The sequence below is a fragment of the Pyricularia grisea genome, chromosome I, assembly GCF_004355905.1.
Source record: "Pyricularia grisea strain NI907 chromosome I, whole genome shotgun sequence".
In the NCBI taxonomy this organism is placed as follows: Eukaryota; Fungi; Ascomycota; class Sordariomycetes; order Magnaporthales; family Pyriculariaceae; genus Pyricularia; species Pyricularia grisea.
In genome coordinates, this window is record NC_044973.1 from 2,230,785 (window position 1) to 2,258,660 (window position 27,876).

The following is a 27,876-nucleotide window of genomic DNA, read 5'->3' on the forward strand; positions in this document are numbered from 1 at the left end:
TTGTTCTAGACCTTTTCGACAAAGCCAAACTATTGTGTCATGTCACTCATGTCATGGGCGCACAAGGCCAGATTCTGGGGGTGTAGTGGTGGTGGAGCCCCTGGGCAGCCTTTTGGTCACGGCAAAGCACCAACACGACCTCAAGAGGGCGGCAAGGCGCGTGTCAGGCTGGCCACTGGGAAGGATGCTATGTGTTGTTGGTGTTGGGAGTCTTGCAAAAGCTGCACATTCAATGGTCAGAATTTGGCGGCCTTGTTGGTGCTGCCACCCTGCAGAATGGCGTGATTGGAATGGGGCGAGCGGCGGTAAACGGACGATTGGAACGGATAGATTGTGGTCGGGACGCTGATAAAAAATAGAAAGAAAAAAAAAAAAAAAAAAAAAAAAAAAAAAAAAAAAAAAGGGAGAGGCAACCAAAAAATGACACAAGGAGCCTCACGCGGAACGTCTGTTACAAATGACAAGGCCCCGACAACTCTAAAAATTCGCCTGCCGTCCAGCTACAAATAGTAGTGGAGGCCAAGCCATTAATGGAGCCCATCCTTGGTTCAGGGTACTTCGGGCGGCAGGCAGCCGACCGGTTCGGGACAAGGATCTACAATATGGTAACCACCAGTGTGGTACTTTGTCGCAGCTGCGCAGGGGACGAGTTTCCGATGGAAGGTGAGGTGCTGTCTGTACGTAGTATTTAGTAAGGTATCAGTCAGTCTAGTGCATCATCAGTATTGCGTACCTAGGTAGGTACGTAGGTTGTAACGAGGTGTCCGAGCTACTTCCTCTGGTTCTCATTCTGCCCGACTGTCATATTCCATTTTGTCTTGTTCTTTTTGACATGGAGGAAGGATAAGAAAGTCAAACGGCCGCCCTTGTCCTGCTACCTAGGTAGGTAGGTACCTATTTTATGACGGGTATCTGAGAGGGGGCTGTATCTATATTAGGCAGGCATCCAGTACCATGTTCTCGGAATCCACTGGCAATGGCAAGAATAGACTACTCTGTTCCTACTGAATCTGGACGTGTTTACAATTTGTTCCCTGCTCCGTTTCTCTTGCGCCCTTTCTCTCTTCACAGTTTCCGGTTATCGGACAGTGGAGCTCCTTCCCAAGCTAGTCGCATATCTACCGTAGTAATGTAGTTCACACTCAAGACAAGGGGTAATGGGGTAGGGGTTCCATGGAGGGGCAAAGACATTATTTGCTGGATTTTCTTTATTAAAAAAAAAGGTAAGTCAAAAACAAATGGAAATGAATCCCATTCCATGTTTCACAGATGAAAAAAAAAGCCATCTTGCTTCACCATACCGCACGCACGCAATACTCAGGGTCCAAGACTCGTATAATTTTCAACCGAGCCAGTAGCACCAGGGTTTGCAAACAGGCACACACCTCGACAACTTTTAGACGACATCTGACCGTTTCGCCGTACCTACATGTTGTGGACCGCCGAGGCGTAGCTGAAATCGTCCCCCGTCCGTTACTCGTTGCTCCTCACAAGTGGCACCACACCAACAGAGTCTATTAGCAATCAATCAATCACAGCGACTTCATCCGCTCACCTCCCTTGGCTGCATACATACCTACCCAACAACTAACTTGCACTCGAACGATTCCGTCTGCCGGGTTGTTTTGCTTTTTTGCTTTGAATTACACAACAAGAAGACCACATCATCCCCTCTCACTACTTTACGGGAAGCCAACCTTTTACAAACCAAACCTGCTGCCTTTACTTTTACTTACGCACACGACAAAAGCCGGAGGTCGCCGATTTATTCGTTTCAACTTCGGGAACTGCCACACCAGCCCGGGCAGCCCATCACAATGTAAGCACTACTAAGCCAAACGCCCAGTGGATCGCTCGCGTGCCTTTTGCATTCAGGTCCCTGTTGAAGCCCCATGAACTGACGTCACATTTCGCAGATTTAATCGGAGCACCTGAAAGTAACGAGCGCCATCGACGTTGCGGCGCACATTCACCATGGCAAAGCCCCGCCTCATCATTCTTATCAGGCACGCTCAGTCGGAAGGAAACAAGAAGCGCGAAATACACCAGACGATTCCCGACCACCGTGTCAAACTGACCCAGGATGGCTGGCAACAAGCCTACGAAGCCGGACGTCGTCTGCGTTCTTTGTTGCGCGCCGATGATACGCTACAATTCTTCACCTCCCCCTACCGCCGAACCCGAGAGACAACTGAGGGAATTCTAGCCACCCTGACCGCCGACGAACCTGACCCATCACCCTTCAAGCGGGAGAAGATCAAGGTGTACGAGGAGCCGAGGCTACGCGAGCAAGACTTTGGCAACTTCCAGCCATGTAGCGCCGAGATGGAACGCATGTGGCAGGAGCGCGCCGACTATGGCCACTTCTTCTACCGCATCCCAAACGGCGAGAGCGCTGCCGACGCCTATGACCGGGTCAGCGGTTTCAACGAGAGCTTGTGGCGCCAGTTTGGTGATGAAGACTTTGCCAGCGTCTGCGTCCTGGTGACTCACGGCCTCATGTCACGAGTCTTCCTCATGAAGTGGTACCACTTCAGCGTAGAGTACTTTGAGGATCTACGTAATGTGAACCACTGCGAGTTCCTAATTATGCGCCAACGAGAAGGCACTGGAAAGTACGACCTCGAGAACAAACTTCGAACCTGGTCCGAGCTGCGTAGAGAGCGTGCTCAGCACCAGAAGGAGAAGGAAAAGGAAAAGGAGAGGATAGAGGCGAAAGATGCTACCAGTGGCAGCGCCGTAGTCGCGGCCAGAAGCATCAACGGCAACACTAGCGTCAAGTCTACGGCACCCTCGTCCTCAACAGCATCACCTCGCCGCTGGGGCGGATGTCCAAACGGCTGCAACCACGACAAAAACTTCAAGATCCGATCAGCATTGGCAGACCTTATCCAGCAGGACGGCACCAACGTCTACGATAATTCAACACCGGCCACTAGTGTTCACTCCGGCCAAGGATCGGTCAAGAATGGGACAGAGGAGCCTGGATCGACGGCTTCTGAAGCCGACGTGTACCTGAACAAGAAAAAGCTCTTGACAAGCTCGTCTTCAACTTCCCTATCATCTACGTCGATCGTCAGCCGAAGACCCAATGCACCTCGCCGCTTTCAATCTGGTGGTAGCGGAGATGCATCAGGCGCAGATGCAAGCGGGACCCCTCTTGTGATAGAGCCTGCCATTGACATCGATCGCGCACGTGATGAGGTTGTCAGCTCACCCGATGGCACGCCGTCGTTTATCTCGGTGGATGTTCGTCTACGCTCGCAGGTTGAGTCGCCCAACAACAAACCACCATTCCTGCACGTCGGCCGCGATTTTGGCGGTACCTACAGTGGCCACACCAGCGACGCCGACTCATCGGAGGATGAGACGGCTCGCAGCCGTATTGCCCGTGCTAAGCTCCAGTCACTGAAGGCTTCCAATCTATCAGCGACGGTTACTGCGGAGCCACGAACCAAGGCCGGAGCATCCACAGTAGACGGAGCAACCGATGCTCTCAAGCCCTGTCGTCATCATGTCAAGACAAATATCGATTCGGTCGCCACCACTACGACTACGATTGGCAATGGGACCAATGGCACCAAGGAAACCAAGAATTGTGACAAGCGCGACCGGAGCATCATGGGCCGTGGCGCCTATGCCAACAGGCTCGGGGATGCGCCGCACTGCGACCACCATCAGCACGATCATGATCACAGCGACCCAGACCCGCAGGACAAGCATGACAACGAGACTTCTGATAGCGATCATAACAGGACCGCCCAGGACTGGGATGGCGACGAGGTCGATGCTGAGCCGGAAGAGGGCCAAGCTCTCGGCAGAACTCTGACTCAAGCCGAAAAGGAGGACAAGAGTCTCCGCGGGAGCGTATACTGAGAGAGCAAATTGGGGACTTTGATTTGGCAGCTTGGTCTGCCCAATGATGCAAGTCTACAAGATATCTATATCCCATCTACTTGAGCATTTCACCACGACCGAGACACTTGTTGGCATGACATCCATATCACGACTTAGTATTAGTACTGTATTGTATTGAGACTTGGCACTGGCGGCGATACATGTAAACTAGCGGGCGTTATTTCCTGACGAAACTAGAATGAATGAAAAAAATGCCAATTTATGTCATTTGAAACAAACTTCGGCTCATCATAGGAGTGCATGCCAAGTACCTAGCATTCCTAAGACACATATTCCCGACACATTCAATCACGTTATGCAGTCATTGGTGGCATCATGATAATGGCTTGAGACTTGTCACATATCAATGATTTGTATTGTTACTTAGTTAAAATAAGGCATATTATGAACAGATTAAATGATAGACTCGACCTCAGGTTTCCACTGCCTGGGTCGTGGATAGGGTTACAACACAACTAAGAAAAGAAAAAAAAAGGACTGTTTCCTTTTCAACGCCTCATGCCAAACAAACTCTCCTCACCAAATCTCACATGTGGGCTCCTTGACGGGACAATTGTAAGCCTGTTTGAAACCACGCGAGTTCATCATTGCGGTGCCCATAATGCGCCACATGTTAGGTGAATGTTCATCACCAATCACGCGTTGGGTGAGCGCCTCTGGGGTGTATTTGGAGCACCTGGAAACAAAATATCGGTTAGCAATCTGATTCGTGAAAGTCCTGTTGCAACCCAATTCGGGCGCGTGGGGCGGGTAACCTACCAAACATTTCCAAAGGCGACATAGAAAAGTTGCTCCTTGGTGAAGAACTCAAGTCCGGGCAGATGCGGGTCGGGCGTGTCCTTGGTGCGAGCTTGCCATGCCGAGTACGCAGCCGAGAGACCTCCGGCATCGGCAATATTCTCTCCCAGCGTCTGCTCACCGTTGACGTGGATGGTACCGTTAGTGCCTTGGACTGTGAAATTGCTGTACTCCTTGACAAAACAATCCGCCCTCTTTGTGAACTCCTCGATCGTCTTGTTGGACCACCAATCCTTCAAGTAACCGTTGAGATCATAGAGTCTGCCGTTGTTGTCAAACGCATGGCTTAGCTCGTGACCAGCAACCGCGCCAAATCCAGCGTAGTTGATGTAGTTGGGAAGACCTTCCCCAAAAAGAGGGAATTGCATGATGGCAGCCGGGAACACAATCTCATTGTACGGAGGATTGTAGTAGGCATTGACCGTGGATGCAGTCATTCCCCACGTGCTCTTGTCGGTGGGTTTACCGAGCTGAGCCCAACTCTCCTTGATTTCGAAGCGTCGGAATTCCAGGGTGTTGTTGAAGTGGCTGGCACCAACTTTCAGAGAAGCATAGTAGTCCTTGAGTGCCTGCGGGTTTGTGATGTTGGGAGACTGCTCCGGATAGCCAATCTTTTGCACAATGTTCTTGACCTTCTCCTTTGCGACTTTCTGGGCATCCTTGTCCATCCAATCGGCAGAGTCGATCCTTCCACTGAAGACATCCTTGATATCAAGGATGACCTGGTTTCCCAGATCTTTGGCTTTCGCGGAGAACGCAGCTTCGACATAGAAACGTGACAACGTCCAGCCGAGACCAGAATCGACAGCAGAGAGGCACGTCCTGTACCGTTCAGAGGTCGCATCAGGGTCCTAGAAATTTGTTAGTCTATATCGATACGACAACCGCGGCAGAGATTACGAGGATTCGGATGAGGGTTGTGCTTACTCTGCCACCTAGCTTGTTGTTAAATTGGGTCAAGGGCTTCAGCTCCGGGGCATCGACGGCGCTTGCCAGAGACTGAATAACTTTCCACTGTAGGAACCCCTTGACTGTTTCAGCCTTTGCGGAGTTCAAGATTTGGGAGACATTGCCCAAGAATTCAGGAAAGGCAGTAATCATGCGGTCGATCGTGTAGTTGGACGGGGCCAGAGTCTTCAAAACCTTGTCGATTCCAAGTTGTGGGGCCAGTTTGGCAGTGTCTTGAAGTGACATTACATTGTACGTCTTGGTGACATCCCGAAGCTCAGACAAACTCGGGGTGATAGCAGCAATATCCTTCTCCAGTTTCACGATGGATTCTGCAAGGCCTTTAGCTTCCGTTGTAGCATTGGGAAGAACAGACTTCAGGACCTGCTGCATGGCGTCTTGGTAGGCTGATACAACACTGTCGTCGGAATAGTAGGCCTTTGACGAAAGACCAGGAGCAGTACGTGGCGAGGCAGATATCACGATGACATTGGGATCCTTGTCGTCGGCGGAAGCGTACAGGTTCTCAAAGTGAGGGATACCAAGCCTCTCCATGTATAGAATAGTATCAGACAGGTCCTTGGTATCCTTGATTGTGGACGAGACCTCCGAAAGCACGACCTGGATGGGCTCTATGCCGACCTTCTTGATCTCGTTGACAGCCATGCAGGAGTTGTAGGCTCGCTGCAGTTGGTTAAAGTTCTCACGATCAATATCGGCAGGGTCGACTGCGAGGTTCCTGGGAGAGAAGTGGGAGTGAGTCGATTGGTCAGGGTAGGGGCTCTCGAGGATGATGCGCAACAAGGTCTGGCCATTGTCACTCATCAAGGAGAGGGCATTGGCCAAACCCTGATCACTCCTCAAGCTGTGAACCTGCCGCCACCCCCCACAGACCATCTCGTCAAAGTTGGTGCATGCATCAAGCTCTTGATACTTTGGCGAGAGGTTATATAGGAATTCGGAGGCGGCGTGAACGCACGCGGGCGTCAGGCACAATGCGGCTGAGGAATTCATGTTGCCGCCGCGTGGGTTGACTGTCCGGGCCACATGGGCAAGTAAGTGGTGTTAGTGATGCTTAGAGACAGAAGGTTTGGGGAGCTTTGAGTGTCAAAAAAGTGTTGCAGAATGTGATCAATGGCGAGGAGAGAGGAGAATGGGATTGAAGATTGGGATGATAAACAGCGATACTGTTAGGTGAAATAAAGGGGTACAGTTGAGGCTTACCAGCAAGGACAACTATAGTGACGATTAAAGCAACAGCGACAAGAAGCAATAGGCCGGCGAGAACTGCCCGGTCGCGCCTCCAGGCTTTTATTTTTTCCCAGAGGGCAGGCTGAGAAGATCTCGACTCCTCATCCTGTCTAGCCAGCAGTGGGGTGGACTCATTAGCTGCAGAGCGGCCAACATGGCCATTGCCCCGAGTGTCATCCACGCGTGGATCTGCGGCTGGGGATGCCATTGGTGAAGGGAGCCTTGTCTGTCCTTCCGGCGATTACTACTAATGGTAGGTGAAGTAGACAAAGTAGGTACGGTTGAGTAGGTACCGTACGTCAGGTACCAAAGGATGGTACCGGTAAAAGAGTAAGGTAAGGTACTGTGTCCAGAGGTTGAGACTTGTTAAGCTTGGCAGGTAAAGAGAGGTTGGGGTGATGCAAAGTCGGGGAAAGGATAATTTGGATGACGCCTTGTTCCGAGGACCTGCCTTGACGGGAACTAGCTTGTGTCCTTATTTTTGCTCGCTCTGTGTTACGATAGCTAGGTAAGGTAAGGTAGGTAGGTACCTAGGCAATCTCCCCTCTCAATGGCAAAAGCCGCCGCTGCCTTGTGGTTGGGTGAATGAGATGGAGAAGGAGCAAGTAAGAAGAAGTGAAGAAGGAATTAGACAGCAGACAGATGATGAATGCATTGATTGATTGATGGTGGGCGTAGTAATGCACCGACGATCGTTCGTAATGACGCGGGAAATGTACCTTGAGCAGCACAGCACGGACAGAGCTAACGCGATTCGGACCGTCTTGGCAGCCCCCCGAACAACCAAAGCTTAGGTGCCAAGCTCTGAGCGTGAAAGCTCATGCATGGGATGCTTAGTTTGCCGTGCTTATTACGGAGTAGGTACTACCTACCTTGCTGCGGAGTAGTTTTCCTGCCTGAGGTTCATAAAGGTGGAGTCTCGACAAAGCAACTCAACTACGAAGCAAGGTCTCACACTGATCTCATGGCTGATGTTTCTGCGACCCCAAGGTCTCGGCAGAACGGCACCGATGCTAGGCATATGCTTGTTTTTACCATCAATGTCAAAGCCGCACAAGGTATAGATTAAGGATCCTCCTGTACATGCTACCTTACATGAGCACCTACTTTCCACATAATTACTAGACTACCTAGCTCTATCCCATCTTCGTCTGCAACACAAGAGTCTTCTATGGTAGTATGTACTCTCAGTCCAGAAAGTTTTGGGTTTTTTATTTTTGTATATTTGTTGACTAGAGGTACGTAGGTTTAATTAATGTCTGGAAGCAAAGTATAAAAAAAAAAAAAAAAAAAAACAGAAAGCTTTCGAACTACGCGCGATTTGTTTCCCTGAGTAGCCTAGTACTTTCCTATTTCTCCACGGCCCGCACTCCTCATCCCCACTTCTCCAACTTGAGGAGCAACAGCAATAGGTACTAGACCTAATGGCCCACCCGACCCCTCTCGTCCTCCAACCTCCGCGCCGAGTTTAGAGTGCAGTTCTTTACTTGATGCATAGAACTTTCGATTTGAGCGCTGTCGCTGCATTCTGACGTACCCAGACTGGCGGTTTTCGCCACACATTCACCTTTCCGAGGTTTGCGGCGAAAGCTGAGAAATGGAGTACAGGACCACGGATTTCGACCGCAGCAGTAAGCTGACTTACCGCGTCAATAAATGAATGATCCTTGCCTTGATTTTCTTGGTTCAAGACTCGCGGTGTAACCAAGGAAAACAACCGGCCCGGTCCAGACGAGGGCGAAGGGAGAGTTGCGGTGTTTACGTGGTAGAGCGCTTCGGCGTTCCGACCGACTGGCATTACTAGGAGCATCACTCCCGATTTTGTCCGCGCCAAGTTCGCGAAAGTGAGCCGTTTACAGGCCCTTTACCCTGGACTAGCCCTGTTCGAGTCGAATTGCGGTTCGCAATACGCCTATTCCACGGAGTCCAACTCCAATATCCCCGNAGCATTGGATCGGCACTCTAGACCTCCAAAAAACCAAACCCTCATGTGGATGAAGGGTTACCCTGCAGCTTCTTGGCTGACGGTGGGTTGATAAAAAAAACTTCACAAACCACATCTACCTATGGAGCCAATTTTAGCGAGAGCCACCCGCTTTTCTGATATGATCGCCTCTATTGGCTCATGTGACGGCCCACGATGCGTACCGATAGCAGCTATCATCGTCAGTAATGTTGTCTATATGACTGAAAGCAAAACTCTATCTTGTTATACCTTAATTGCGCAACTCTGATCGGCATTCCGCAGATTTGCCTCGTCCTGGTTTGGCCATATCGCCTCGTAACAACTGACAAGCAATATACGGTTGATTGTGGTAATTGTCTCGACCTCTTAGTAAACCTACGCCACCATGTCAGTCCCGGAGGCTAAGGAGACGGGCCACGTTGATCCCGGTGCCAACGGCCTGACAGAAGGGCATAGTGATGGATTCGTTATGGACCCGTCGCGCCGTGCTGCTGTAGAGAAGTCTATGAAGCAAAAGGTCAGTCACTCTATGTTGCTTGCGAGTGGATTAGGTGAGTAAGAGACTAATGTGGAAAAATTCGTATAGCTGGATCTCCGGTGTTCGCTGTTTGTGTTGATATATATCATGAACTACCTCGATGTAAGCTTTGCTCAAGCCTCGATTCTCAATATTGGGGCTCATAACACCCTTTACAAAGCTAACTCCGAGATACCGGCCAAAAGCGCAACAACATTGCAGCAGCCCGTCTCGGAACACTTGAGAAGGATCTCAACCTCGAATACAACCAATATGCAACATGTCTTTCTATTCTCTATGTGGGATATATTCTTATGCAGGGTATGCGTTCGCACACCGGCCAACTTGAAAGTGAGACCACATTGATCCGCAAGCTTACTCCTTGACCAGTTCCTTCAAATATCTTCATAAACCGTATCGAAAGGCCATCCTTGTATATTGCCTGTGCAATGCTTCTTTGGGGGCTTATATCAACTCTATCGGGTAACGCCCAGACCTTTGCACACATGGTGGTCATTCGATTCTTCCTCGGCTTTGTTGAAGCTGCTTTCCTGCCCGGCGCCCTGCTACTCCTCAGCAAATGGTACACCCGGAAAGAACTGGCCTTGAGAAACGCCATTTTATTCTGTGGAAACCTCATCAGCAACGCCTTCTCGGCCCTCGTTGGTGCCGGCGTCTTGTCCAACATGAATGGGTATGGATTTCAACTGACGCCTACTCTCATGATGCGGATACCATTGCTAAGCTTTGCATAATCTACACAGCGTTCTCGGCCACTCTGCTTGGAGATGGCTATTCTGGAGTAAGCTCACAAGCGCTATCACCCCACGATCTGTACTTAATACTAACCATACAAAAATATGAAAAAAAAGTCGAGGGTGCAATTACCATGCTCATAGCCATCAGTGCCATGTTCATCCTGCCTGATCTCCCGCACAACTCGAAGGGTTTCACTGAGGAGGAGCGTTATGTCGCTCAGTTGCGTATGACAGAGGATGTGGGAGAAGCTGACGTGGACTCGGTCGATCAGGGCATGTTCGATGGCTTGATCATGACGCTCAAGGACTTCAAGGTCTACTTGTTAGTTACAGCATCGAATGCTTCCTGCACTTTCGATGACACGCTAACCCCCTATATTCCCAACAGGATGTGTATTGTCTTCACATGCTACGTTATTGGCTTATCTTTCAACGCCTTCTTCCCCAGTTTGACTGGCACTCTTGGGTTCGACTACGTTCCCACTCTGCTTATGAGCTCGCCCCCATGGGCTTTCTCCTGCATCGTATCCCTGATCAACGCATGGCACTCTGACAAGACTCAGGAAAAGGTATGTCGACTTCGGGCTCCAGAGTATATTTACTTGGGTTTTCCTCGTTCTTCTTCTTTTTTTCATCAGCAGTGCGCAGCATATATTGACATTGCCCACCATGTAACTTCCAGTTCTGGCACATCGTCGGCCCTGTCTTCGTTGGAATCATCGGTTTCGTCATATCGATGGCGACCGACAATACGGCTGGTCGCTACGTGGCCCTGTTCCTCCAGGCATCATCCTACGCCGGCTTCATAGTCTTTTACTCATGGATCAGCTCTTCTTTCCCACGCCCGCCCGCGAAGCGCGCCGTGGCCTTGGCCCTAGTCAACGCCTTCTCGCAGCTGGGTAACGTGGCCGGCTCGTACGTGTGGAACCTCAAGGCCAACGGGTACCGCCTCAGCTACGCCATCGTGCTGGTCATGTTCGTCATCACCGCCATCGGCTGCTGGATCTTCCGCCTGATCCTTCAGAACCTCAACAAGAAGCTCGACGAAGGTGAGGCGGCCTGGGAGACGCAGGCCGATGTTGCACGGCAGACGGCCGCCGTGGAGAAGCTCGGCGATTCGGACGATCAGCGTCTGGAGAGGATGCGCAGACAGTTCCGCTATCTGGTCTGATTATTCTTTGGTACAGGGAATTTATGATGGGCCGGGTTACAGTTTAGTGAGGAGTGAACGGATCTACAGAAAAAAAGTCTGTTGGATAAGAGTTTACCAACCCTGGGATGACAGCTCTAGCTCTGTGCGGGGCCTTTTGACACTCAAAATCACATAAGCTTTGCCTAGACTTGCTTCGTCGGTTCTGTTTTTCTGTTTTCTTCTTTGTCTTCGCCGCCCCCCCCCCCCCCCCCCCCCCCCCCTCCCCTCGAAAGCCAAACGTGGATAGCGAAAAATTAGGCGTCAAGAAATAAGTAGCATATACATCTCAACATGCAATCGCTATAAACCCACTCCTCCAGATGAACGACTTATAGTGTCCCACGATACCACAAATAGACCGGTTAAACACACTCCGGCCACGAGTGAATTGTGACAGGTAGGATCATGTCCCAATTTAGAATGCTTTCATTTGCTATTCAGATCATGCACGGCCGGCCTCTGTTCGCGTCGGCTGACTTGACTTTCTTTTCGTCTTGTTGGCAGCATGAAAATGCTACAAAAGAATATACCAGAGTGACAGTCTGGCAAGATTGTAAACAGTTTTCCAATGACACATCACGTGTTGGGCTGAGTCCAACAACACCCTCTGTATGTATACCACGGTAATATATCCAGCCTTGTCAACAGCTCCACCATTCGTATTTTCTGTGTTAGAAGTATAGCCACATGCTCGATGGCACATGCAGATCAATCCTACTACTACCGCCACGTACCGTACTAGCACTACGTCGTAGTATAAAAACAATATCAGACAAATACGAAGAAGGTACGTCAAGGCATCCAGGGTCCGCTGTGTTACATCCAAGCTAAGCATCTCAGAAATAAGCCATAGTTCACCGAGTAGCAGAACTGCCTTGCGTCACTGTATTTTCGAGTCTCATTGATGACAGCCGCGAACTATTGTGCCGAACTACTATAATGGTAGGGGCTACCGCAGAAACAAGGCCGCACTGGTCGTCTGATTATTGTGGTGCTCTGTTTGTTCCAGATGCATGGATACCCCAGAGAAACAAACATTACAAAATCCGGTACAGGTAACAGAATACCAACGTCCTTGGTTGTAGCTCTCGTCAGTCTCCAGGTCAAGGTCAAGGTGGGTGTATGGCTAACAGAACGTCCCAGGTTGCACCGTTCGTGGTGCACCTGGCGCTGTCAACGGCTAGGAGTGCAGGCACAAATTAGCATCGTCACAAGGTAAAACTTTTGCACCGGTTTTTGGGTAGCCGACATGGACACGTGCTATGCATAGTATATATGTATCAAAGATACAGCGTGGGTATCTAAGGTATCTACAGTTTCTATCTTTGCGGCAGAAATAGTCCGCAAAACAAGAAGTATGTCAAAAACACTCCATAAAAGCGACCCTAAGTAAAATGAACCCCGCTATATTTCAGTATGTAGCGGCCCCACAACCGTAACATAATGCAAATCTGTACCAGCTTTGAGAAGCGTTGATTCTGTATATAGATAAATTCGGTTTCATTTTGATCTTCCTCAATGTAAAAAAATTTGGTTGGCACATGTGTTGGAAAATCAACGTTGGGTAGGTAACTTTTACACGCTTGCCCGCGCGCCTGGTTCGATATCGTCGTTTCTAGATTGCATTTGGGCCGCTAACCTAGGTAGTGTCGAGAACATCAAGGTGACGGGGATTTTTCTCATTCCAGAATGTACCGGTGAGCATGAATCGTTGACCACGTGCCAAGTAAAAGATCCATCCCAACTTCCGGTTGGCAAAAGTCCCAACTGCCGCCGTCAGTGGGCTGCGGTGGAGGATGCGTTCCCTGACCTTGTTTGCAAGGCGTGAACAAGGGTGAGATGTAGGAGGTAAAAAGACCTACTGTACCTAAGGTACCCTAACTTTATCTAGGCAAATGAGGCTTTATAAAGTCTTGTGAGAACAACAACTAATAATACCTGGAATGTTAATAAAAAATAATTAAAAACCACGGCAGGCAACCAGGTTCGACCAACGACGGTTCCTTCAATGCAATGTTGCCCGAATTTCCCTAAATTAGGATGCCCAAGATCACAGGCAACCAACCCGCCAAATCACGGCTTTGCCCGGCGCGCGTCTTTGAAACCCCGAGCACACACCACACATCACCGAAGTGATCAACCAACCGAAAAAAGCCGTTGAACTCCGATCCTATTAACGGACTTCGTACAGAAGCGCGGCCCGAAGCGTTTGGCAAGGATCGCAGTGCAGCCACGTCCCCCTCTCTCTTTTTTTTTTCTTCTCGGAAGGATGTAATTGGACGAGGCCAGCGAATGACGCTTGTCGATCCTTACGAGGCTGAAAGGTTAGCAGCAATCGCGAACTGTGCCTGCGAAGCGATTCCTGATTTTGTTGGAAAGTACCTGGTTCGACAACAATATCAAATAATGATCAAAACCAGGGTCCAGTAATACGCGAGTCATGAGCTGTGGAACCCAACCCAAACCCAAAAAAAAACCCTGTCTGTCGTCAAGAGATGGGACGGACGGCTCAGTCCGATTGCTCCTGTCCTTTTGCAAATTCCGTCAGTCGCAAGGTTGTTGCGACCAGCTCATACCAGCTAGCTTGCTTGCCCTGTTTCCAGGGAATAGATGGGAGGGGTGGTTGGTGCCCAGGTGATGGGGGGGGGGGGAAAAGTGAAATATGCTGGTTGAACCCTGCATCTTGGACGTGAAATCACGGGAGAAAGGGCCCGAGAAATCCACAACCACGAAAAGCCGTTTTGGACCCCCCCGCACACGCGCAGTGAGAGAGTTCGCCATGCCTTGATCAGATTGGATATTAGTTGCTGAGAAAAGTAGGCCATGCGAAGTAACAGCTCTGACATGTCCGCGGCCGACATGCTACTTGTTGCAACAATCTATTGAATGCATTATAGGTGAAGCTATCGAAACTTTCTGTTCCTACGATAACAATATAAGACAGGCGGTCTGGTAGGTCACTCAAAAACTATCCAGATTTTTATCCCACAGTATAACCTAGTTGTCCCACCAAGGCAAAAAAGAAGAAAAAAACATCGCGATATTGATGTTGCCCTTTCTGGTCAGGTGTGCCGTGTCTATAGGTAGGTACTCCATATATGTAACACCGCGTATTTTGAATTTTCTCATGGGGGTGGGGGGCAGGTAAGGATGCCACATTGCCACTCAATTCACAACGTCATCATCGATGCTGATACCCGATCGCCAAAACGGCCGAGGACCCACGGGTTCTCAGCTCAGCTGAAATAAACAGACAAAACAAACTTCTACAATCGGGCACCAGGCTGCCAGGATAATTATTTGCAAATTTGTCGCATACGTTTGCGTCACAAAGTTTCAAAGTATACTTTAGGTAGTATTATACGAACAGAACGGTTTCTGACCTGCCGGCTGGCTATCTTGCCTCCATGATCATCAGCAAGAGCAAGTATAAATAGTAGGAAGTTAGTGGCTTTTATCCGCTAATATCAGTCGTACATATCCATTCAGGGGGATGCGCACGCGCGCGCTAGTCATTTGCGGCGCGCAGCATCACATACGTACACCGACCAATGTCCTTCCTGACGGCACTATTACGGAACCAAGACTAACAATTGATCACCTTAGGCTGTCCACGGTGTTATGCGGTAAGCGCATCGCGCAGGCTCTCCGCTTGCCATGCTTTTCCTTGCTCAGGTGGATCCACAACGGCGCCTTGATTCTCTGGGGGACAGGAGGCGCAGCCCTCTCTGTTGTCAAGTTGGGACGGCGAACCAACCTCAAATGACAGATGAGGAATTAAATTGGTGATCAATCGCCGGGTTCACTCTCAAAGGAGCAGAATTTTTGTTCTCCAGGCTGTGTTTGTGTGAATTTTCCCAGTCTATATCATTATTGGTAAATGGGCATTGCACGCGGTGATTTCTTTTGTCTGTGTACAGCACCACAACCGTTTTGTCGGCGTATCCATGCTATGGCCACCACTCAAGAAGAAGTGGGAAGAAACAAAAATGATGAACAAAAATAACGGCCTGTACAGAACTTGCGACAAAAAAAACCCAAGAAACCTATATAGGGAAACAAAAGGCAGGCCCAGAAGCCATAAAATCAAACAGACGCCTGCCTGTTCCCGCCAACAGACTGAACTGCCCGAACTTGAATGGGATTTTGACTCTCGACTCGTTGCATGGCCTTCCCGTTTGAGAAGGCTCCATTGGCCCAATTTGACTGACGTCATTGTCATTGGACAGCTTGATCCCTTCCCACCTCACCTCCACTCTGAGCGCACCACCCTCCCAATCTCAATCGAATTTCCTCGCCCTGCTTTCGCCCTGACAATCGCCGCATTTGCTGTCTACTGCTTAAGATTTTTCCCGTCCGTTCCCACCCAACGGCTTATTCGGTGGAAAACTGGCCATATCCCAAGAGGCCGTTGCCAAATTACCTTGTGGCCTTGAGAAAACCATCTGTTGCCCTCGAAACGAAATAAATCAAAACCCACACGCGACGACCTAAAAAAAAACAGGTTGGTAACCATCGCTCAGACCTCCAGATCAATTGCATCTGCACTTGTTCGACCAACTCAACTACCTGCCATACTGCTACTACCCCCCAAATAATACATTGGTATTAGTGTTGAATCCGTCCCGCCAACACCAACGCCAGCGCCAGCATCAAACAACGTAGCACCGGCGCACCTTCCTAACAGCGGAAAGCCAGTCGACCCTTAAAAACCGTTCAGGCGTCTTTCGTGCGCCTATTAGAACTAGAACTTGACCCTCCAGTCCTTTGAATAGGCCCGCAACACCCACACGTTACTGGACTTGGAACAACGCTCGTACCGCGATTTGCCTACCTGTCGCCCGGGGTTCGCGCCGCCGTGCCACAGCCAGCCTACATCCCCGCCGAGGCCTTGGGCGGCTGGATCATGAGCTGTACTCGCCCTGGTTGCGCGTGGAGATGAGCGATTCCCAATGTCAGGCTGGCTGAAGAGTGGTATGGGTAGTTCTTCACCCTCAGAAGAACCTCGATCTACTGCCGCTTCTCCAGCGCAAGCTCTTGGTGGCAAAAACAAAAAGACGGAGAAGTACAGCAAAACGAGGATATCTACCGAAAAGCCGCAAACTTTCTCCTCAAAATCAAAGGCGACGAGCGACGCTGCGAGTCGAAATGAGGCAGCGCCTCACGCCGAGGGTTCAAGTCCCGCCATGGAACTTGCCGCCTACCGAGAACAGCTGAAGAAACAGATGAGTGCCATAAGTTCTCAGGAGCCGCCTAGAAGTAGTCCAAAGAGACCCTCTCCGATCGCCGAGGAGGAGACCCCTTCTCCTGGAATCAAAAGCTTTGATTCTGGCCCTGCGACGACTGCATCGACGAATTCCTCAACGGCCACAATCCGCGGCTTTGCCACACCAGGGGTAGCCGCCAGGACGCCCTCGTATCCGTTTCCCCGCATGACCTCCATGGCAGGTCTTCCATCCCACCTGCACCGGCCTTTCACGGCGCTGTCGCCAACTGTTACCCCCGAGACCAACCCGGCTAGCTTTCAAGATGTTCCGAGCGCGCTCGATAAACTCCTTTCGAATCCATCCACGCCTGCCTCGACGCTCACCTTCCAACCACATGGCGCATCTGTGTCTAACGAGGAACCAAGCGACTTCCCAACCCCCAATCTTTACGAACTTTCTCTGATGCTTTCGGCGGAACCTGGATTAGATGCATGGTGGCAGACTGTCGTCCAGATCATGACCGAGGTTTACAAGGCAGAGCGAGTGACGTTGGCGGTACCAGCCGATACGACCGATATCGAGAACGTGCCATGGGGCCAGAAGGCTACATACAATGCAAGAGGGGAGGACGACTTGAGCATGGCTTACATGGCCCGCGGGAGCAGCGTAGTTCCTTCTGGCACGGACGTGAGGTCCGAGATCACCGCTCAGCCCGATTTGCAGAGTCTGGTTTCTCCGACGCGTCCAGACCTCTCGAGCAGGCACTCTTTCACCTCTTTCGAAAGCCGTCAGAACCTTGTGTCCGCCAAGGATACTACGGTATCAGTCTCTCCTCGGCCAAGCCCCATGCCGCGGAGCAAGAGCTCCTATCCCGTTACCGTTGCCGAAGTAGAGCTGGAGGCTCGGGAATCCCGTCCAGCACTCAGCCAGAAGGTTTTGGAAGAACACGACGCGATCGCGGATGATGTGGCCGACGTTCCAGGTTGGGGCCCGGCCCTAGCACCTCCGACACCGACGCAGGCCAGAGTTCTTCCAATGCTCCAGGCACTCGATTTCGAGGCCGACCCCCTCATAGACCATAATGGCATTCGTAGAGTCTTGGAAAGGGGCAAAGTGATCGCATTGACACGCAGCTATCCATACTTGGACCACCAGCAGCCGCCAGCACAAGCGGAGGAAACCAAGGGCAGAACGAGAAGCCGCTCACCAGATGGGCCTAAGAAGCAACCACAGCCTCGAAGGCCACGCCCAGAGTCTTTTTCAAAACTTTCTTCATTACTTGGAGGTGCACAAATGTACCGGGGCTCAAAAGGAGGTTTGCGTGGTGACAAAAAGAGACAGGGTGGTGTAGGGTCTCGGCTGGACGACGAAGACATGCCGCGGCCTCCTACCCCTAAGTATGAGGAGTATGAGCAAGCGCCTCCGTCACCTTGGTCTCAGTCGCCAGCCCCGTCCCCAGCAATTCGCGCCGAACCATCTGAGAATCCTTTCTTCACCGATGCCGTTGTTGACGAAGATTCTTTTAACCCTACATCCGCTCCTCCCCCTGACTACACCGCGTTGAAACCACCAGAAACGATCGGCGTAGATAACTCATGGACGGTTCTTCACATACCATTGTCACATCTTTTACTTTCACGACCTACGGCCACCTTCAAACTGGATACAAGCACGTTGGAGAGAAAGTCACACATACGCAACAAGAGTGCTGCAGCTGGAGGCGACCCATCCACGCCTGTATCAGCGTCTCCCAGCTCTGGATACAAGGAAAAGCACTCTCCCATAGCAGTCCTGTCAATCCTCAGCCCTATAATCCCATACCCATCCAATCTTAGGCACTCACTGGCACACCTCGCACCACATCTAGCAACCTCCTTCTCACTCTGTCGGCATTATACGAACCTTGAGGTCGAGCTTGCAGGCCTCCAGAAGCGTAATCCGGACTTTATTCGATACAGCAGCAGTCTCGGCACAGATGGTCGGCTGATTGCGGATCCGGTTGGACTCGAACTCACGTCGGGTGAGATTTCTGAATCGCAAAGGTCGCTGGGCGGCAGTATGACCAGCCCTAGTGACTATTCAGTTCCATCTCGCAGTGCCGCAGGATCAGCTGTTGGAACGCCGAGTTGGGAAGTTGGTAACCTGGGCTTCGTGACGGAGAAGCGCCAAGTTGCTGCTAGCCCACTAGTAACTTCAGGAATGGGTGACAGCTACTTCAGTGCGAAGCCCACTCCCTCAACCGGACGTGGCCCCGGTACCCCGGGTGCAGTGAATCCCAAGGAGAGGAGGAATTCACGGGAGGGCGCTGTCGGCGAGAAGCGATTCCTTAAAAGGAATTCGGGCACAAAGGGGCAATGGGTCCAAGACTCTGCCATTGAAGATCAAGATCCGTCTGATGAGTCGGCAGGCAAACGGGTTCTCGAGGATTTACACCCCGTCCTTTCGGATAAGAATGAGAAAGCGACAGACTCGGCAGAGGGACAGAGGAGAGGAAGCCGCACTGGTCACAAGCATACCCAGCTACATTCATATGGAGCCGACTTCTCTCACACGTTCCAGTCCCTACCGCCAAGTTCAACAGTCGGCATGAAGAGCCAACAGCAGCCCTCACGGAGTGGGTCGGGCTCTGTGCCCCGTGAAATGCTCCCGCCTTCGGACACCCTCAAAGGCCTCATTTTAGATTCACTACCTGCACACGTTTTCGTCGCCCAACCTCCAGCGGGAGACATGCTATGGGTTAATAGCAGATACCTGGTCTATCGTGGCGTGACACCGGCTGAACTTGCGGCCGATCCATACGGTAGTCTGCATCCTGACGATAAGGAAGAGTACATAAAGGCGTGGACGTACTCGCTGCGAACCGGCGAGCCTTTCTCAAGAACGGTCCGTATAAAGAGGTTCGACAATGCCTATCGGTGGTTCCAGGCTAGGGCAATAGCGACGCGTGACAAGCGCAACACGGTCCAGCAATTTCTTGGATCTTACATGGATATTCACGATCAACATACAGCAGAGCTCAAGGCCGCTCGTCAAGAGGAGATCGAGGCCTCAGAAGCCAAACATAGACTTCTTGCCAATCTCATTCCCCAGATCATCTTTACAGCAACAGAGGATGAAGGCATCACGTTCGCCAACGAGCAGTGGCTTTCATACACTGGACAGAGTTTTGAGGATTCGCTCGGCCTCGGCTTCATGGATTATGTTCACCCGGATGACCTGGCAAAGTGTCGCATCCCGACAGATTTCTCGTTGAGCGCGGTGAATACGCCCATGCCTTTTGAGTCGGCTGCCCTGAAGACGCCACTGCCAGGTACCCCTGGGCTTGCACGCATGGGTGGCACCGCAGCAGTCAACCGGCCCGTACCAAACCCAGGTAGCACCAAACTGCGTGAGATGTTGTCTAGACACAATAGTTCTAGCAGTTCCTCGAGTAGCGAGGCGGCATCGGCCGGAGACCTTCTGCGGTTGGCCAAGAAGGGTGTGATCAAAGCGGGCACGGACAGCAGCGGACGCATATCTTATACGACCGAGGTTCGCCTACGCTCCAAGACTGGAGAGTACAGATGGCATCTGATCCGTTGCGTCGAGATAGGGGGAGTTAACTGGGGAAGTGGCGTAAGCTCCTACTTTGGTTCGGCAACCGATATCAATGACCATAAACTGTTGGAGACGAAGCTCAAAGAGGCCATGGAGTCCAAGGGAAGGTTCCTCAGTAACATGTCACACGAGATCCGCACACCTCTCATAGGAATCTCGGGGATGGTGAGCTTCTTGCAGGAGACAACTTTGACTGAGGAGCAAAGAGACTACACAAACACGATTCATACCAGCGCCAACAGCCTCATCATGATCATTAACGACATCCTTGACTTATCCAAGGTCGACGCTGGCATGATGAAGCTCAAGTATGAGTGGTTCCACACAACGTCCCTGATAGAGGCCGTGAACGAGCTGGTCTCGACTATGGCGATTGCTAAAGGACTTGAGCTCAACTACATTGTTGAGCCAGATGTGCCGGCCTGGGTCAAGGGAGACAAAGTCAGAATTCGCCAGGTGCTCCTCAATGTCATTGGCAACGCTATCAAGTTCACATCTGAAGGCGAGGTATTCAGCCGATGTAGTGTTGCCACTGTTAAAGACAACGAGATTGGCGAAAATGAGATCATGTTGGAGTTTTCCATCATAGATACCGGGCGAGGCTTTACCAAGGATGAGTCTGAGCTCATTTTCAAGCCCTTTAGCCAGATAGACGGGAGCAGCACTCGTCAACATGGAGGCAGTGGGCTGGGCCTTGTCATCTCAAGACAACTGGTAGAGCTCCACGGAGGTCAGATGAACGGCACTGCGACCCCAGGCAAAGGCTCAACCTTTACTTTCACGGCAAAATTTGGGTTGCCGACGGATGATGATCGTCCCGAGTCGCTGAGACCATCATCGGTTGAGCTTGTCTCTTCGTCGAGCATACCCGAAGGGTTGCAAGCAGCGCGGCTATTCAAACACCCCTCTCTACCCATGACAAACTCGCCTTCGGTGGTGAGCCCGGCGTCGACGGATCCTAGTGTTACATCCCCGGCGGCCGGCTCGAGTGCAAGCTCGGATCCTTCAGTTCGGTCCAACAAGACGCACGATACAGCCAGGACATCAATCTCATCCACCAACGCAGGCTTGGTGAACTTCAGCGAAGCTGCCAGGGCAAGTGGTCAAGACTTGTCACAGATGAAGCTTGAAATGCCCGACATGTCAACCGAAACCTCGTCTTCAAATAACTCGAACTCGACGCTGACCCCTGACACCGGCGGACCACGACAGCAGCGCGGTGATGGCCAGAGGCCCACTAAGTACTCAATTTTAGTCATCAGTCCCCAGACTCACAGCCGTGAAGCAACTACCAAGCACATCGAGATGACGCTACCCAAGGAGGTTCCGCGCAAGATCGTCCCACTTGCTACTGTTGCAGAGGCGCAGCGACTGATCAGAGAGGCGGACGCTGTCACATTTACCCATGTTGTTGTTAACCTTCCGTCCACCGACGAACTGATCGGTCTGATGGGCGAACTCATGAGGTCCAAGCTGCATTCAAAGGCGACTGTCCTTATACTGTCCGATTCGGTCCAGCGCCAGGCCATAGTGAAGCAGGTTGCCGGAACCGAGTTCGAGTCGCTGATGGCGGATGACAAGGTCAACTATATTTACAAGCCAGTCAAGCCATCTCGATTCGCCGTCATATTCGACCCGAGCCAGGAGAGGGACCTCAGCATCGACAGAAACAGGTCGACAGCGGAGCAGATTGTCGAGACACAGAAACAGAGCTATGCCGAGATAGAGAAGCGGATGGGCAATCGCGGGCTCAGAGTGCTACTAGTGGAGGATAACCCAATCAATCAAAAGGTGCTCATAAAGTATCTCAAGAAGGTCGGCGTGGCAGTTGAGGTGGCGCGGGACGGCGAAGAGTGCACAGAGATGGTCTTTGGTCACGGACCGGGCTACTTTGCGCTAATCTTGGTAAGCAGTAGTGCCCTGTCAAGAAAGACGTTAAAGACTGCTTTTCTTTTTCTTTTTCTGGTGACTGAAAGCTAATTAAACTGGCCTGCTCGATTGATAGTGCGATCTACATATGCCCAAGAAGGACGGGTACACAGCCTGCAAGGAAGTCCGCCAGTGGGAGCAGCAAACTCCGGACGGGCCCAAACTACCCATCATTGCCCTGTCGGCCAACGTCATGGCAGACGTGCAGGAGAGGTGCTTGCAGGCTGGCTTTGATGCATATGTCACAAAGCCAGTAGATTTTGTGGATCTCAGCAACACGCTCGCCCGGTTTTTCTGAACCCTTCAAGCGCCTGCCGGACCCTCAAATTGATACTCAAATCACATCACATCACATAAACCCACCCGCCCGACCAACCAACTGACCCTACCACGTAACTTACCTCACCTTACCTACCTACTACCTAAGTCCCAATCGCCTCCACCAAAGCCATGTCAACTTAGACTCCCCCCCTCACACACGCACGCACACACATACACGGCATCTTCAAATAGCCATGAGCACAAACCTTGTTTGCACCCGTCATCAGCTTTCTTCTATTAATCCCAATTGTACATAAATAATATTGCATCGACATTTGGATAGAGAGCGACGGTTATACTCGTCACGTTTTATACATTCCTAGTCGTAAAAACCTTGTCAAATATATCATGTTGAGATGCCTCTTGTTCCGAGTTGGACTTTGTGATTTGGGTGAGAGTAGTCTGGCGTATCGTATTTTGTCGCGTCATGCTATGAATATTGAGATGACCTGAATTTGCCCTCGAAAACTGTTAGAAGAAAACCTTGTGTTTGTAACCAAATTTCTCACAGCATGCAAATGGGCGCCGGGGCTCTTGACGGTATCCAAGTCAAAGAAAGTATCACGGCAGATTCATCACGCAGGGGTTCACTTGATAAATGCAACAAAACAAAGATCAATACAAGTTACTTATGATAATGAGTATCTATGTTGGTCAAAACCTCAGCCGCGGGCTATCCTTCGTCTCTTGGTTGTGCCAGTGTTGGAAGCCGTGTTGCCACTGGGAGTTTCGGCCTCAGTAGCGTCGGTGCCTTCCCTTTCGGCACGCTCCGTCTCAACGTCAGCATTTTCGGCCTTGGTGTCTCCATTGGTATCATTATGGCCTTTATCATCCTCGTCGTCAACAGGTGGCGGCGGAGGAGCCGCGCGCTGCTTCTCAGCCTCTCTTATATTCTCCAGCAGCTTCTCGACCTCGAGGTGCATGGCAATGGTGTCGTTGACAACCGCGTTCTCGTCTACCTTGTAGCCGAGCACGCTTGATGCCGCACCACCCCCAGATGCCGCTGTAGCGCTTGCGTCGGCGCCGTCATCAGTCGGTTCATCTAATTCCTCCAAAAACGATGGGCCTGGGCCGCGGTTGGGATCTTGGTTATACATGATGGCGTTGGAGAACATCTGGGTCAGCGCCTGATCCAGATGGGTGATGTTGATGATACCCCTTGGTGGCACTAGGTCTTCGCTCTTGCGCAGCCAAACCATGCTGGTTCCAGGATCTCCGTTTGGCAGATTAGCAACCGCTTGTTTCGCCGCCCGGTTGCCATGTGTGATGGCTGCCCTAATTGACTTCAAGTCCATGGGGCCACGGACAATGTTGTGGTAGCCCGGGGCATCACGTTCGCGGATAGGGTGAGCAAACATGTTGGCATGTCGGTGACTGGTAATTTGTTCCAGGGCAGAAGCACTAATCTTGGGGAAATCTCGTGTCCAGCGCACATGGTTCCGCGTCATGGTCTGTAAGGATTTGGAGGCTTGCGCAGGAGCGTTGTTATTAGAAGTTCCAGCCCCAGCTGGAAGTGTGTCACTAGACTTCGCAATGGGTGTGGGTATGGCCGTGTCTGCTCGATCGTCAGACGGCGAGTCGGCTCTCTTTCGCTTCACACGCCGTGTTGGCTGACTGCCAGGAGTGCCCGGCTGGCGTTTACTCGGACCACTCTCGTCGGCGGTCGTATCACCGGTTTCCTCAAGAATCCTAGGCGTCTCTGCCTCCTTCTTAATGATGGTAGATTCTGCCTCTGGTTCCGGCACGGGCACTGCCACTGTCTCTGGCACTGGCTCCGACTCTGGCTCTGGATCTGCCGCGTCGACCTGCATCTCATCCTGTGGTTCCGGTCGTGTCTCCTGTGCGCTCGCTGGTGGCGATTTGGTTGCTTCCTGCGTTTTCCCTCGTGGCAATCTACCCCGTGACTTGGGCGTCGAGGCATCCAGCTTTGGTACTGGTGAATTCTTGGCCTGGGCTTTTGGCAGAGATGACTCGGCAGCTGGCACCGCAGGTTTGGCAGCTGATACCACCGGAGAACGCTTTTGGTTTTGAGGTAGTGTTGCTGATGCCTGAACTGGGCTGAGCGGTTCCATAGGAGGTAGTGACATTTTCGTGGCTTCCTCGGGCTTTGGTGTCGAGGGCGTAGAAACAGCAGACTTCCACCGCGTGGCACTACCACGAGGTGCAAAATAGCCAAGATCACTTGAGCCTGATGGTGTTTGCGGGAGAGTCGGTGCAGGTTTAAGGCCGGGGGTTGGTGTGGATTTGGGAGTAGACCGGAGAAAGTTGAGCGTTTCACTAGACACAGATGCTGATTGCTGCTGACTTTTGGGGTGCAGCGATGGGTATCCTCCCGATTGAGCAGTCGCAAAAGAAGACGCAGATGCGACAGAAATGGGCGGCCTCGGCGCGGCCGACATTGAAGGCCGCGGCACCAACTGTGGCCGATGATTTGGGACTGCGGCTTGCTGAATACTGGCATTGGGCTGACTCTGAGTCTGCTGTATAGGGATATTTTGGGTGGGATGTGGCTGCTGTGGTTTTGATGGTTGTGGCTGCTGCTGTATATTGGGTGAACGACCAGGAGTCTGTTTTCCATGACCAGTGAGGGGCTGAGACGCAACGTATGAAGGTATCGGGGAGTTGCTGGGTGGTGGTGGTTGTCGCCGTGCCGGCCCCTGGGCCCCGCCAGGTTGCCCCGAAGCCATTGCTTGAGTAGCAGCAGCAGGAGCTTTTGACTGTGACGACAGAGGTGTCGTGGCCTGCCCAGGTTGCCTCTGCACAATTTGGGAAGCAGCATCCTTGTGAATGGTCTTCCTTGTATCCAAAGTCGGCGTATGAGGCTGTGCTGGAGGAACATGCTGTGGTGGTACGAGCAATCCTTTCTGCTGTTGGACAGCTGGGCCTGGCTGAGAAACTGCTCGGACAGACTGTTGACCTTTGCCGCTGTTGGTAGAAGATGGAGTAGCCTGGTAAGGAGTTCCCGGTACGGGGGAGGGCTGCCCATGAGCAGGGCGAGTATGCCCCTGGCCTTGTGCCTGTATCTGTCCTTGAGCTGGCTGATGCGGAAAAGCTTGGGCTTGAGGCTGGTGCTGAGGCTGAGGCTGAGGCTGGACTGGATACGGGGGATATGCGTGCCCCTGGGGTTGTGTGTATTGAGCCTGAGCCTGCGCCTGAGTCTGTGCCTGAACCTGTGCCTGAGCTTGAGCCTGAGCTTGAGCCTGAGCTTGAGCGTGGGCTTGAGCAAGTGCTTGCGGAGTCCATACTTGCTGTTGAACGGGATTGGCTGGTTGTATGTGCTGATGCTGCATAGGTGGTCTTTGTAAGGGGGTGGAAGGCTGCTGAGGTTGATAAGGAGGCTCCCACTTAAGTGGCGTGCCTGGGGTTGGATTTGGTGTGGACTGGCGTGGTGGAGGTGGTTGTGATGCTTTGGGTTTGCCGATAGCCTCGGGTCGCTGCAGCACGCTAGGCTGTTGCTGCGACGCTATCGGCCGGGATGGAGGAGCAGAGACTGCCTGAGGATGTTGGAGAACCGGCGATGCCGCCGCTCCATTCGGTGTCCGTGGTGGCGGATTATTACCTCTGCCAGCCGGCAAGGCGGCTTGACCGAACTGACTCGGAGGTACCACTCCCGCCCTAGAGTTGTTTGGTAGAGAAACATGATTTTGGGCTGGGACCGGTTGCGGCGCAATCGGTTGATTGTTAGCAGCAGGAGATGGCCGCGGGGGCTGAGGTTTCGCATTCTGCGCCGGCAATGGTATCACGTGAGGAGACGGCTGCGAGGTGCCCCCGGCGGGTAGTTGTGTTGCAGCTGGTGTTGTTGATGCCGGGGCAACAGCCGGCGATGGAACACGTGGTGGGGTGGAAACCTGATGGCCTGGGATCGTTGGAGGCGTCGAGGTCGCAACTCGAGCGGGAACTGCTGCAGGTAGTGAGACTGGTCCAGTTCGAGGGGACTGCGCGTGTCCTGGTGCGAGCTTTGGCGGTACCGCAGGAGACGGTTGTCGCGACAGCGGAGTAGCGCGCCCAGAATCTGCAACTGCGTTTGGCGGTGCCGGAACGGGAGTCGGCGTCCTCGACTTCGTCCCAGATTCCAGCTGGTGTGGTGTCTGCTTCAGGTTCGGCGAAGGCAATGCACTAGCTTCCCGGACTCCATTAGGCACTTGGCCGACATCCTTCCTCACCTGCGTTGCAGGCGTGATTCTTGGTGATGGTGAAGGAACCACAGGGGGCTGAGATTGCGGTGCAGCATCGCCTGCACCGTTCTTGGTTGTCAGCGCAACCTCCCTCTCGGCCTTTGAGATTTCGGCCGAGATATGTTCGAACCGCTGCTCATCCTCAAGAATCGAAGTTATTCGGTGGGCTCTCCATTCCTTGTACAGTCTCTGCAGCACATTGGGCACCCTGGTGAGGTGTTCGGCAGCCTCCTGTAGGTTGCATGGGGTCGGTGCCTGTAGCTTGCGTCTCTTGTTGGGAGACAGGCTGCCGTCGCTGACCTTGTCCGATGTGTCGACGTTGAGCTTCAGTTCGTCGCGCAATAGATGCAGGAAAAGCTCCTGCAGGGAGGCGGGGCTCAGGCGGGCGACATCGTAGGTGGCGTCGTCCTTGATGAACTCGTAGTTGATGAGGTCGGCCGAGATGTCGTCAAATACGGCTGCAGAGACGCCGCGGACGTACAGGGCCTTGAACAACAAGAATGACTCGAGAGGCGTGTATGCCGCGATGTTGGACATACCCCAGAATCCACCTCGCCGCACTTCGACGGGACCACCGCGTCTCGGAAGAAGATGGATCGGCGCCAGCTTCTGTGATGTTTATGGGAGCTGCGGATGGCGAAGAGATGAAGGTCAGTTTTGAGTGGAACTTTTTGGGGGATCGGGTTATTGTGCCCCCCCATGGCCGATAACGCGACCGCGCGAGACAAAAAAAAAAAAAAAAAAAAAAAAAAAAAGAGGGCTCGGTCGGTAATGTTCAATTGACCATCACGAAATTTCAATGTCCCAAATCGCGATGGTGAAGGGCCAAAAATGCGTAAATCAACGCCGAATACTTACCTGATGCGAGAGTTTCGCGTCACCTATCCCCTCAAAAATAAATCGATTAATGTCATGAGGACGCACCCAGATCTTTAGTCTTGAGATCTGATTGTTGGTTGGCGATGTTTTGTCAAGTTTTTTGCTTGCTAAGTCTGATCGCGAGTCACGTGGAGTGGTCTGCTGGCGGGCCAATTTGTCGCGTCCAAGTGGGTGTTGCTGAACAGTCAAGCTAATTAACGAGAAACTTTCTTTTTGTTCGGGTCTTTTGGTCACAAACTTGGTTAACAGCAAAACATCATGCACATGTTGGTAGGTATCGGCTGACGTCGGGTTGTTGAGACTTGAGAAATTCATGACGATGCGGTTGATAAGATAAGAGTTCGGGCTTTTAGACTGACACCCTAGCTTTGGTTGGAGGGAGAGCTCTACCGGTACGTACCCGGTAGCAAATTTGGTCAA

General features: G+C 51.9%; 8 protein-coding genes across 8 annotated transcripts; 4 read left to right on the top strand and 4 right to left on the bottom strand.

The window, feature by feature from the left end:
• Positions 1-53: 53 nt before the first annotated feature.
• On the top strand, positions 54-667 carry PgNI_05693 (uncharacterized protein; the record flags this gene model as incomplete). The annotated part of the gene is made up of 2 exons (XM_031125724.1): positions 54-85; positions 511-667. 2 exons carry the CDS (start codon positions 54-56, stop codon positions 665-667), a joined length of 189 nt encoding a protein of 62 aa, XP_030983099.1.
• Positions 668-1,974: 1,307 nt separating this feature from the next.
• Positions 1,975-3,876, top strand: PgNI_05694 (uncharacterized protein; the record flags this gene model as incomplete). Its single annotated transcript, XM_031125725.1, has 1 exon — positions 1,975-3,876. One exon carries the CDS (start codon positions 1,975-1,977, stop codon positions 3,874-3,876), a length of 1,902 nt encoding a protein of 633 aa, XP_030983102.1.
• Positions 3,427-4,147, bottom strand: PgNI_05695 (uncharacterized protein; the record flags this gene model as incomplete). The annotated part of the gene is made up of 2 exons (XM_031125726.1): positions 3,427-3,872; positions 4,138-4,147. The coding sequence occupies 2 exons, from the start codon at positions 4,145-4,147 to the stop codon at positions 3,427-3,429; spliced, it is 456 nt and encodes a 151-aa protein (XP_030983101.1).
• Positions 4,148-4,252: 105 nt separating this feature from the next.
• Positions 4,253-7,509, bottom strand: PgNI_05696 (uncharacterized protein). The gene is made up of 4 exons (XM_031125727.1): positions 6,889-7,509; positions 5,644-6,698; positions 4,678-5,567; positions 4,253-4,594 (listed from the first exon to the last, which is right to left on the bottom strand). Exons 1-4 carry the CDS (start codon positions 7,121-7,123, stop codon positions 4,435-4,437), a joined length of 2,340 nt encoding a protein of 779 aa, XP_030983104.1. The 5' UTR covers positions 7,124-7,509; the 3' UTR covers positions 4,253-4,434.
• A 1,756-nt stretch (positions 7,510-9,265) lies between these two features.
• PgNI_05697 (uncharacterized protein) lies at positions 9,266-11,543 on the top strand. Its single transcript, XM_031125728.1, has 8 exons — positions 9,266-9,398; positions 9,468-9,521; positions 9,605-9,719; positions 9,789-10,092; positions 10,163-10,200; positions 10,271-10,478; positions 10,545-10,725; positions 10,839-11,543. Exons 1-8 carry the CDS (start codon positions 9,267-9,269, stop codon positions 11,325-11,327), a joined length of 1,521 nt encoding a protein of 506 aa, XP_030983103.1. The 5' UTR covers position 9,266; the 3' UTR covers positions 11,328-11,543.
• Positions 11,544-13,511: 1,968 nt separating this feature from the next.
• Positions 13,512-13,857, bottom strand: PgNI_05698 (uncharacterized protein). The gene is made up of 2 exons (XM_031125729.1): positions 13,731-13,857; positions 13,512-13,656 (listed from the first exon to the last, which is right to left on the bottom strand). The coding sequence occupies exons 1-2, from the start codon at positions 13,788-13,790 to the stop codon at positions 13,522-13,524; spliced, it is 195 nt and encodes a 64-aa protein (XP_030983096.1). The 5' UTR covers positions 13,791-13,857; the 3' UTR covers positions 13,512-13,521.
• Positions 13,858-16,300: 2,443 nt separating this feature from the next.
• On the top strand, positions 16,301-22,725 carry PgNI_05699 (uncharacterized protein; the record flags this gene model as incomplete). Its single annotated transcript, XM_031125730.1, has 2 exons — positions 16,301-22,057; positions 22,158-22,725. 2 exons carry the CDS (start codon positions 16,301-16,303, stop codon positions 22,377-22,379), a joined length of 5,979 nt encoding a protein of 1,992 aa, XP_030983095.1. The 3' UTR covers positions 22,380-22,725.
• A 339-nt stretch (positions 22,726-23,064) lies between these two features.
• On the bottom strand, positions 23,065-27,771 carry PgNI_05700 (uncharacterized protein; the record flags this gene model as incomplete). Its single annotated transcript, XM_031125731.1, has 2 exons — positions 23,065-27,186; positions 27,436-27,771. The coding sequence occupies 2 exons, from the start codon at positions 27,769-27,771 to the stop codon at positions 23,065-23,067; spliced, it is 4,458 nt and encodes a 1,485-aa protein (XP_030982879.1).
• Positions 27,772-27,876: the final 105 nt, after the last annotated feature.

Coding starts and splice junctions, on each gene's coding strand:
- PgNI_05698 (XM_031125729.1), bottom strand. CDS start 13,790: ATGACTCGCGTATTACTGGACCCTGGTTTTGATCATTATTTGATATTG. Junction 13,657..13,730: donor TGATATTGTTGTCGAACCAG/GTACTTTCCAAC, acceptor CAGCCTCGTAAG/GATCGACAAGCGTCATTCGC.
- PgNI_05697 (XM_031125728.1), top strand. CDS start 9,267: ATGTCAGTCCCGGAGGCTAAGGAGACGGGCCACGTTGATCCCGGTGCC. Junction 9,399..9,467: donor AGAAGTCTATGAAGCAAAAG/GTCAGTCACTCT, acceptor AAATTCGTATAG/CTGGATCTCCGGTGTTCGCT. Junction 9,720..9,788: donor GGGATATATTCTTATGCAGG/GTATGCGTTCGC, acceptor CTCCTTGACCAG/TTCCTTCAAATATCTTCATA.
- PgNI_05696 (XM_031125727.1), bottom strand. CDS start 7,123: ATGGCATCCCCAGCCGCAGATCCACGCGTGGATGACACTCGGGGCAAT. Junction 6,699..6,888: donor CACTATAGTTGTCCTTGCTG/GTAAGCCTCAAC, acceptor TGGCCCGGACAG/TCAACCCACGCGGCGGCAAC. Junction 4,595..4,677: donor GTCGCCTTTGGAAATGTTTG/GTAGGTTACCCG, acceptor TTTTGTTTCCAG/GTGCTCCAAATACACCCCAG.